Raw genomic sequence first — 11,685 nt, forward strand, 5'->3', positions numbered from 1 at the left:
GTTTTGGAAGATCGTCCGGTTTCACCGTTGAGACTTCCTCCTGGATACAAAAAACTCGTGCCAAGTCATTCGTTGGTTGAGAATACAGCTGGCCCGCTCAAGTGGTCAGCTGAAGCGTCAGTATTTGAAAATTAACCTACTGAATCCAGACCGGACGAAAGTCCAAAGGTCGAAACGGCAGTTGACCCGGTTCTCCCTTCAGAAGTTTCATCTTCAAATGACACCGTCACTCAAGATTCATCTTCAAATGACACCCTCACCGAAGAGAATAAGGATGACACCATCCAGATTCTTTTCATCAACACAGTCTCTGACGAGCGTCAGGGAAATGCGCCCATTCCTTTATCGCAAGAAGGAACATCTTCAGGGTCATATCCGGCCGTGTATTCGGTCCCACCACCAAGCAACCTGGTTGTGTCCTTTGATTGGAACCAACTAGGCAGACCCTGGTTGCCAGCCAGTATACCATTCAGAATCATAGTCCAAATATACAGAATGGTAATGGCTGGCACTATCATTGATGAAGGGGAATCTGTGAGTATCCTTTCCTCTGTTGCTTGGAAAGCACTGGGTTCCCCGACGCTTTTGCCTGAGATAAGAAATCTCTCGGGTTTCGATAAAGGAACCAGTCGACCATTAGGGATCCTCCCCAATGTGCCCATTACATTGAAAGGGAAGGCCGTTCAAATGAACGTGATGGTCGTTCAAGGACCCTTGGATTATAACCTACTCCTTGGACGAGACTATATATACTGCATGGGAGCAATAGTATCCTCACTCTTTAGAGTAATGTGTTTTCCACACGAAGAAAGAATGGTCAAGCTCGTAGACCAACTTTCATTTCCGGGATCACGCATCGCAAATAGTCACATACCAACCCTGAATGGTCTATTCAATCAAGAAATGTATCCACCCCCAGTCCTTCTTCCCGATGAGTGCGAGTGATTCAGAAAGATGGGACTGGAACCCAGGGGGCATGCATCCTGGTCTGCTTCGGGCAGAGAAAACCTTGTGTATAAGGTAGGTTTCCGCGGGAGAATATGACTAGTCCGTACCCCGTCCGTAGAGGAAGAGGGGTTGTTCTGGAGCAAGATTCTTTTGTCAAAGTTATGTGTTTGACAGAACATGGTCATTCACCGTTGTCTATTTAGGTAGACATCGCCTAAGAAAATGTTTTATTCGTAGCCGCGAACGAGACAATATTTGGGTAACCAGAAAGAGGTAGGCCTCTCTCGGCAAAACAAATGTTTTGGCGGAGGTGAAGTAGGGGTAACCTTGAAATCGTATATTATACCTGGGGGCATGCAAACCTTTTGGAGTGCAAGCAAGGGCGGCTATTTGTTTTTTTAAATTTTTAGGTCCTCCCTTTAAACCTGTAGGTCTAACCCTTTAAACTCGTAGGATTAGTCGTAGCTGAACTTGCATAAAGAAAGGACGTGGGGCAAAAATCCAAAAGCTGCCGTATTTATAGGAGACATTCTTATCTTATGACTGGTATACACGAGCAGTTTTAGCAAAGTTCATGCTCGTTAAAAAATAAACGCACAATTGAGCAGTGTTTTGGCGCATTCAAGCTCGTTAAAAAATGAACCCATCCCGGTAAATAACCATTAAGAATGTAACCTGATCAACCATAAAAGCCTTGGTCGTGTTTGTGTACCGTCACATCCACTTTTCATTTGGCCGATCGTTTAACTCCATATGATTGTTTACCTATTTTGAGGGACAACTGCGAAGAGTGATTTCGCCTAGCCATCCTTGTGACACTGCCGCGATTGGAAAATTCCAACCTATACCTAGAATCTGCTGCTATCCCTGTTTATCACTCGTTCCTCAAAATACGAGTCTTCTTTGAGCTCTTTTCTTCTGACTCGTAAAATATGAAAAGTTTGTCGAGTTTTGGCCTTCCAGCTCGTTAAAATGACCGGAAGAGCTATCCCTCCTCTAGATTTTAATCTTTTTGGACCTGAGGGATTATTGCACAAAAAGATCAAGCGCTTGTCTGGTTCGGCTCGATAAAACTATCGAACATTCATCCCTTCTGTATTGTTTTATACTTTTTCGGACTTAAGGGATTAGATGACGAAAAAGGACCTTTGGAGTTAACTTTACGTACCTTTTCAGACTCTCTAAAGATGAAAAGGACCGAGTTGTCTTTGTCGCTAGACTCGTTAAAATGCATTAAATAGCGACAAACTTGTCTTTAGACGAGAACGAGCTTCCCTATCGCTAGGCTCGTTAAAACATAGCGATGGGCTTGCCCGAAGGGCAGGTTATAGAACAAGCATATGTTATCCTCCTCAAGCTTGACAAAAATAAAGAGGTACTGGTCAGAAATGACTGGGGACAAATTGGGAGAACCTCAAAGCTTTAATGGTAGCGAGTCGCTCTTGAACATGACACTTTTCCTCCGTACCACATCGGGTTGGGTTGTTTCATTCACCGGTCTCATCACCATGGTCTCGCCAAACCATCCACATTTGGGGTAATGCTACCGATCCATCGCATCAGTGTCGTTATATGTTTAAGAGATGTTGTTCAGAAAGAGTCAACCGTGTCCCATCCACTACCGTACATCATCTTTCATCCTTTCATGACCGCCACCCTGAATCATATTTCACAGATCGTTTTCACCTTCATCACAATCATTAGCTCCGTTCCGTGTCACTGATGTGGGATTCATTAAGGCCCTCCTTTGATGGATCGCTTCTTGTCGACTTCAACTCATTATCCAAGAAGTTGATCTAGGAACAACCCCCTCAGTACTTTGAAGCTTGCATGCCTCAATGGCAAGTTTCTCACTTCCGGCGACAGGTATACATCAATGACCTTCGACCGAACGATTCTGCGTGGTGTTCGACGCCAAGTCCTTTATTCACACCACGGGGATTGTACTACCGTACCTTGAGGGTCATCATCATTATCGGTGATTCCTCTCGCGCTTGTTAACAGTTTACATCATTGACTGGTAATAAAGCGATGTCTTTCCATGTTCGACTCGAAGAATTTCTCACATGGATCGACTTGTACTTAGAATGAAGATCGGACGAGCTTGAAGACCCCGAATCTAGTTTCATCCATCCGGGCTGCGATATATATTCAGGAAATAAAGACATTGACATGTGCAGCAGATGATCATCCTACTCAAAGGATGATAATTTCAACAGAGAATTATCAGTCTACCATCAGACAATTGTCTGTTCTATGTACAGAAAAATGTATTTATAAAGCTGAGCATGGGAATGCCCGCCTCAGCTAGATCATGAAAGCAGTATGAAAAATAATGTATTGTATTGTATCTTATTACAGGTCACCTCTCAGCGATTGAATGAACTTCGGATCCTCCTAATAAAGCATTTCACCTGATAAACGACCTCATACTTTAGGGGGCAACTGTTATAGAAATTTTTGTGCCTTACAGCATGAAGCACAAAATTTCCATAATCTAAGGGATCCAAAGTCCCTAAACATGTTGTTCCTACCCCTAGGGGAACAAGTTTAGCAAACCACAGCAATCCAAACAAGTTCTCCACTGCAAATTACTCAAAAACAAGGCAATTCTGGATCATGTCAACTGCTCCACTGAGCCTCTGCGCTGAATGTCAACTGCTCCATGGACCACCTGCATTGAATGTCAACTCCAACAAAGGCTACCTGCGCTGAGCGAGTTTTGACATGTGGAGGTCTCATTCCTCAATGAGTCAATGCCCAGGAAGCTTCCAAAATGACACTTGGATCAAGGAATTCGACTGGTGATGAGTAAGAGGTTCTAGATCTCCAAGTGGAAGCAAGAACCTCCAAGTGGACTCAAGAACTGAAGAAGAACTAGGGTGGGAGAGGGCACTAGTCACATCTCAGGCTGACTCATCCTCTCTCCAAACTCCTATATATGGATCTCTCTCCCATGAGATCCAGAGGCTGGAATCTTGTGAATGTAAAGAATTGCTGTTGGTTTGAGTTTAGAACTATTGGGTGATTTTCTTTGAAGGAGGTGAAGAGGATATTTCTTTCTGCTGGGAAGGTGATGCTGGATTGGGCCTCTTATGGTTGTATCACTTCCTGAACCTTACTTCTTCCATTAATAAAGCATTTGAGGTTCTTCTATATGCATGTGTCTCAATGGTGTATTGTTGTGCTTGTGTATTTGATTTATTCTAATCCTTGAATCAATTATGAATGTATGCTTCTTGTCGTTTCCCTCTCTTGCCATTTTGCAGGATCTTGGTGTAGCTGGGCCAGCGAAAGAGCAAGGAGCTGGGGGCAAGCAGCAAGGAGAGAAGATTGGATCAACCATTAGCGAAAGACATCGGTTAGTGGATCTCTTTCTTCCCTCTTTACATCTCATAAAGAAGTAATCTCAGATAGCTTTGCTTTGATTGTTGCTAAGGAACTATCACCCTTAGAGTGGGATAGGGTCATTCCGTATTGGATACTTTTCCCAACAACAGAGATAGCTAGAAATTTTGTCTTGCCTTTCTTTAAAATATAAATGTTTTTATCTTGAAAAGGGGTCAGAAATAATGTTAAATCATAATATTACAAAATTGTTCTCTTGTTTCTTGAAGTGATCTAAAATAAATTTCTACTTGCATACGTGCTTCAAATATATATGCAAAGAAGAATATGCATTGTTTATACTCAAAGTTTGCATAATACTCCATATATGATTTTCATTTATTTTTCCTTTGTAGAGGACTACACTGAAGAGCATGCAGTTGCACACATTAGAAGATTACTGATCATTGTTGCCTGTACAACATGCTTCGGTTCTTCAGGAAAGCAAGGGGAACCTCGGTCTGGGCAGGGAGGTGGAAAAGAATCAGCTCACTCAATGGCAGAGAATGTAGCTGAACAAAACAACGATGTTGCTCTAAAGAAATCTTACCTAGCAATAAAGAAAGAAAAGAAGCAAACAAGGATGGAAAAGATAATAAACGAGAGACCTTTCAAAAATTTGAAGGTAAGGTTGAGGCTAGTGAAAAAGAAAATGATGGAGAGGAGAACTCAAAGCAACATTCTTCTAAGGGTGAAGGAAGAAGTAAATCCTCGAAAGAGGGGAAATCTGAGGCCATGGCAGCTATGGCTGCTACCAAAGAGGCCACAAATAAAGGGGATATGACAGGAATGTGTCTTCCCTCTAAACTTGGCCAGTTCTATGAATTCTTCTCGTTCTCACATCTCTTGCCTCCTATCCAATGTTAGTATATCGTTCCCTGCAATTTTTTATAATATGAAAGATGGTAAGCCTGGGCTTTGGATGAATTTCATTTCTCGAATGGGAGCTCTCTATACTGTAATTGTGAGGGAGGAGAAACTGCTCCAGAGGGAAGAAAGGAATCAGAAGAACGAAGAAGAGAAGAAGAAGAGGGGTTTTGAAGAAATAGAGCTTGTGATCCCTCGTGTTTGATCATTGCAGAGCTGTTCTATTTTCATCAGATCAGGTGATTGCCAGAGATTTCTATTGGGAAGCTGTTTGTATGCCCCCTGGGGAGAAGACCCATGAGAAGGTGGAGACCCATCTTGCAAAAGCCTGTGAGCTTAATCCTTTCATAGGAGAGCCCCGTGTTGTTGTTACTTAGATATACAATTCCCAGGGGAGATATGATGAAGCACATAAGGAAGCAGAGACAGGGCTGAGGCTAATGTTAGAGTGGGGTACAACTTGGGACAAGAGGATGTCATCGGAGGGGTGGATTTCTTGGACAAGGGTGTTACTAATGAAGGCCAAGGAGAAATTGTGGCCTCACACCTCCTGGGGGATCTTGAATTTAGGCCTTGTCAAGTAAGGCTAGAATTTCAGATATTAATGTTATTCTGCAGGTTGGGGGATCTTAAATTTAGGCCTTGTCAAGGCCAGAATATCGGATATTAATGTAATTCTGCAGGTAATAATTTTATTTTTCGCTTAAATTTGCTGTTACATAGTAAAATTTATGAAAACATTTTAATGTAATGGACTCGAAACAAATGTTTTTTTGGAGTGAAATATGCCATGGATGCTTAGAGTGATTTTTACGATGGTCATATTGAATTTAAATTTTCTAATTTTCTTTGATATGTGATGTAGCAGTGTCTGATAAACCACTTGGGGTTTTCATGCATCGATTCAGAATGCTGAAATCCAAGTGTTAAGTTTATTTTATTGGCTTAAAGTTATATATATATATATATATATATTTCATGTCATTCTTGTTTCCATTTTCATTAAGCTCTGGAAACTTTAGTTGTTGCTTGCATTTTAGATTTCACAGAAAGTTTCTGCATTTTGTTTGTTTTGCACATATTATCCTATGCTTGATGTGCATCTCACTTTTGCTAATTTGATCAATTTTTAAACATTGTTGTTTTATCCTCAATATGTTTATTATTTAAGCTACTAGCTTACAACAATTAGGTATTCCACACACTGTGTGGCTTGACCGTAATTACTGGTAGAAGGAAGGATCATCTTTCCACTTTGTCTCAACAGGAAAATTACAATAGTGAGGTGAACATTCTCTTTCAATCTGACTGCAAAAAAGGATAACACTTAAGGCATTTCAAAAGGTCCTCTCAAACTCGAGTTTTCATGATGAAAATCTTTAGTTACATAGCATTTATAGTATTTGAGCTTCAAACAGCTAGAAGCCAGCTACTAAAATGATTGTCTTTAAGAATACTTGCACTTAATTGAAAAAACAGAACATATAAAACTAGTGATGTTTCATTCATTAATTTTATAGATTGAAAATACTGCTGATATTTATTTCAAAATTCATCTATAATTTCCTTAAAATATTTTAACGACAGGCATTGCCCCTTTTACTATTGCCAAAATAATCCACCTTTGCCTTCACTCTTTGCTTCTTGATGATGCTTTCTTTATTTAATCACTTATGCATTCTGCTGGAAATTTTGAGAATTGAATGCAAGTGGAGATAACACAAGAGGCAAGGACGTATACCTGGAAGTGAGAGGAGAGGATTCATTATATCCATGGCTAGCCCATGTAGGAAGCCATAAAGAAGACACCTGATTCTCCTTCTCACAGTCTCATCTCTTGATGTTTGAAAGCAGTTGTTTTGCAAGCTTTATGTGCAATCTCTCACTTGAAAGGGATTGGCGTTAATGAGATAGATAATGAGCATGTTGAGATAGCAAACTTGTTGGTGAGACAGATATTTCTGTCATATCCCCAGCGCACTGGTCGTTCATCATTTAGGGAACATCCAACTAATTGGGAGTACATCAATTGGAGCATTGGGGGCTGTTTGTGAATCATACATAGAGCTCCAACAAATGGCATTGGAGCTTTCATCTTGGGGCAGCCTTTGTTTTAGATGTTGCTTGCATTTTAGATTTCACAGAAAGTTTCTGCATTTTGTTTGTTTTGCACACTTATTGGTTGATAAGCCATTTTGTTTGTTTTGCACACTTATTTGTTTTGCACACTTATTGGTTGATAAGCCATAAAGAATTGTTGTGGTTTGCTGAACTTGTTTTGCATCACCAACGTAAAATTTCATAAGGATAACAGTTATTGTTTCCCTTAAGTGTTATCCTTTTTTGCAGTCAGATTGAAAGAGAATGTTCACCTCACTATTGTAATTTTCCTGTTGAGACAAAGTGGAAAGGTGATCCTTCCTTCTACCAGTAATTACGGTCAAGCCACACAGTGTGTGGAATACCTAATTGTTGTAAGCTAGTAGCTTAAATAATAAACATATTGAGGATAAAACAGCAATGTTTAAAAATTGATCAAATTAGCAAAAGTGAGATGCACATCAAGCATAGGATAATATGTGCAAAACAAACAAAATGCAGAAACTTTCTGTGAAATCTAAAATGCAAGCAACAACTAAAGTTTCCAGAGCTTAATGAAAATGGAAACAAGAATGACATGGAATATATATATATATATATATATATATATATATATATAACTTTAAGCCAATAAAATAAACTTAACACTTGGATTTCAGCATTCTGAATCGATGCATGAAAACCCCAAGTGGTTTATCAGACACTGCTACATCACATATCAAAGAAAATTAGAAAATTTAAATTCAATATGACCATCGTAAAAATCACTCTAAGCATCCATGGCATATTTCACTCCAAACAAACATTTGTTTCGAGTCCATTACATTAAAATGTTTTCATAAATTTTACTATGTAACAGTAAATTTAAGCGAAAAATAAAATTATTACCTGCAGAATTACATTAATATATGATATTCTGGCCTTGACAAGGCCTAAATTTAAGGTCCCCCAACCTGCAGAATAACATTAATATCTGAAATTCTAGCCTTACTTGACAAGGCCTAAATTCAAGATGCCTCAGGAGGTGTGAGGCCACAATTTCTCCGTGGCCTTCATCAGTAACGCCCTTGTCCAAGCAATCCACCCCTCCCATGACATCCTCTTGTCCCAAGTTGTACCCCACTCTAACATTAGCCTCAGCCCTGTCTCTGCTTCCTTATGTGCTTCATCATATCTCCCATGGGAATTGTATATCTAAGTAACAACAACACGGGGCTCTCCTATGAAAGGATTAAGCTCACAGGCTTTTGCAAGAAGGGTCTCCGCCTTCTCATGGGTCTTCTCCCCAGGGGGCATACAAATAGCTTCCCAATAGAAATCTCTGGCAATCAATTGATCTGATGAAAATAGAACAGCTCTGCAATGATCAAACACGAGGGATCACAAGCTCTATTTCTTCAAAACCCCTCTTCTTCTTCTCTTCTTCATTCTTCTGATTCCTTTCTTCCCTCTGGAGCAGTTTCTCCTCCCTCACAATTACAGTATAGGGAGCTCCCATTCGAGAAATGGAATTCATCCAAAGCCCAGGCTTACCATCTTTCAAATTATAAAAAATTGCAGGGAACGATATACTAACATTGGATAGGAGGCAAGAGATGTGAGAACGAGAAGAATTCATAGAACTGGCCAAGTTTAGAGGGAGGACACATTCCTGTCATATCCCCTTTATTTGTGGCCTCTTTGGTAGCAGCCATAGCTGCCATGGCCTCAGATTTCCCCTCTTTCAAGGATTTACTTCTTCCTTCACCCTTAGAAGAATGTTGGTTTGAGTTCTCCTCTCCATCATTTTCTTTTTCACTAGCCTCAACCTTACCTTCAACTTTTTGAAAGGTCTCTCGTTTATTATCTTTTCCATCCTTGTTTGCTTCTTTTCTTTCTTTATTGCTAGGTAAGATTTCTTTAGAGAAACATCGTTGTTTTGTTCAGCCACATTCTCTGTCATTGAGTGAGCTGATTCTTTTCCACCTCCCTGCCCAGACCGAGGTTCCCCTTGCTTTCCTAAAGAACCAAAGCATGTTGTACAGGCAACAATGATCAATAATCTTCTAATGTGCGCAACTGCATGCTCTTCAGTGTAGTCCTCTACAAAGGAAAAATAAATGAAAATCATATATGGAGTATTATGCAAACTTTGAGTATAAACAATGCATATTTTTCTTTGCATATATATTTGAAGCACGTATGCAAGTAGAAATCCAGTTTAGATCACTTCAAGAAACAAGAGAACAATTTTCTAATATTATGATTTAACATTATTTCTGACCCCTTTTCAAGATAAAAACATTTATATTTTAAAGAAAGGCAAGACAAAATTTCTAGCTATGTCCCCTGACTTGTTCAGATGGGGGAGTAGAGTTATTAGTTACCTTCTACAATAGTAAGGGCACAGGGCTTCAAGGTTGCAACATCTGATGAATCCCTCAACCTGTTGCCACGAACCTGGTATAATTCAAGTTTTTACCAATTCATGCATATTTCAAGAAAACTAAGATGGCCAATGTTGCCATGGTCACACTTAAGCTTTACAAACTAATAATAGAACCAGTTTCACTGTACATGGCTATTTCTATCTTGACACGAACACCTGTGTTGTTAATGCAAGTAGGGTCATACCACATGATATCCTGAACAGAACCAGTCAATTGCAATCCACCAGCCTGTCAAACAATCCCATTATTTAATGAGCTTCTGAACTACTGATTTTCTTACCTCATGGGATAAAGAAAAGTTGGTCAGATGGCATGTCTCCACATTCACAGCTAATAATCGGCATAAATCAAGAATACAGTCTATGGAAATTCCCTGTTTCCATAAAACAAACATATACTAAAATCTATTGTCGAACCAAACATAACTATCCATAGGTTTGGATGTTGCAAGATTGGATTATATTCATCATAATTCTTAAAGCTGGATCGAACATCTATGACAAGACTTATGTTACCACATAGCATCGTAAGCACTGGATAATATTTTTTATGAGATAGCATACCTTTAAAATAACTTGAGAATCATCTGGAGTGTTCAACTGTGACGTCAAGCATAGTAGGTAGGACTGCAAGCAACAAATGATACCATATAGTCATTGGTTGCGACCCTAACAATTTCTTATTTTTAAAAGCAAACAGAGACCTCATATTTGTATTGATATAAAATTACTAAGATCAGATGAACTTGTGAATAGCCAAGAAGCTGCCCACAGCTGGTCTTTGCCTTTTCAACCAATTAATCACATCGAGATCAGAGGGAACAACCACCAAAACCTAATGACAGGGCATCGGAGAGTAACCACAACAGTATAAGAACATCTAATATTACCATATAAAAGACATTTCACAAGGACACTTTATGAAGATGAGTAAAGAGAGATTATGAATCAAAGAGTTTTGACTTGGACAATGAGCAAGAAATTTTGGTGAAAATTGAGCCTTTGGAAGCTGAAAAAAGTTTATGAATTAAAAATCTTTGACTCAGACAAGAATTAGACAATTTTGGTGAAAAGTGAGCTTTTGGAAGCCGACTTACAGATGGTAGCTATAAATCCCTTGCCAGGGGTGGACCAAGTTAAAAGAAAAGGAAAAAAACAACAATAGGATTGAGAATTTCTTTGTAAAGTGGATATTTTTGAATACCTAAAAGAGTATCTATTTGTATTTACTACATACCCTTGAAGAATGTGATTTCCATTCTTTTTTATTTAGGTTGTACTACATATTTTTTTTAAATGATATCTGTTCCTTTTTGTCAAATAGAGGATTTGCAATACTTTTCCTTGAAAAACGAAAAAGGAAACCACTCAGGTTGTAGAAAACCATCATTTTTTTATCAGTAACCGTACATTGATGTATGACATAAAAAAAAATTGACTCCTAAAGATGAATAGACAAAATTTTAGATGTTTGAAAGCAGTTGTTTTGCAAGCTTTATGTGCAATCTCTCACTTGAAAGGGATTGGCGTTAATGAGATAGATAATGAGCATGTTGAGATAGCAAACTTGTTGGTGAGACGGATATTTCAATCAGATCCCCAGTGCATTGGTCGTTCATCATTTAGGGAACATCCAGCTAATTGGGAGTACATCAATTGGAGCATTGGGGGCTGTTTGTGAATCATACATAGAGCTCCAACAAATGGCATTTGAGCTTTCATCTTGGGGCAGCCTTGGTGAATTATATATGAAGCTCCAAATATTTCCAATTATATCACCTATCCATCTAGCATCTAATGTTACTATTGTGCGAAGAAAATTATTCGTTTGTTCGTAAGTAATGTACCAAGAGATGAGACCGTGAGAAGGAGAATCAGGTGTCTTCTTTATGGGTTCCTACATGGGATAGCCATGGATATAATGAATCCTCTCCTCTCACTTCCTGGTATACATC

At 39.2% G+C, this 11,685-nt stretch overlaps 1 protein-coding gene across 1 annotated transcript; it reads right to left on the reverse strand.

The window, feature by feature from the left end:
- Positions 1–8,687: 8,687 nt before the first annotated feature.
- On the reverse strand, positions 8,688–11,282 carry LOC149194511 (protein REDUCED CHLOROPLAST COVERAGE 1-like). Its single transcript, XM_089407687.1, has 5 exons — positions 11,244–11,282; positions 10,295–10,357; positions 10,012–10,104; positions 9,669–9,741; positions 8,688–9,384 (listed from the first exon to the last, which is right to left on the reverse strand). The coding sequence occupies exons 1-5, from the start codon at positions 11,280–11,282 to the stop codon at positions 9,026–9,028; spliced, it is 627 nt and encodes a 208-aa protein (XP_089263813.1). The 3' UTR covers positions 8,688–9,025.
- Between the last annotated feature and the right edge of the window lie 403 nt (positions 11,283–11,685).

The sequence above is a fragment of the Pinus tabuliformis genome, chromosome 2_2 (genome assembly GCF_031772625.1).
Source record: "Pinus tabuliformis cultivar Carrire ecotype Pingquan chromosome 2_2, CPIR1, whole genome shotgun sequence".
Taxonomy (NCBI): Eukaryota; Viridiplantae; Streptophyta; class Pinopsida; order Pinales; family Pinaceae; genus Pinus; species Pinus tabuliformis.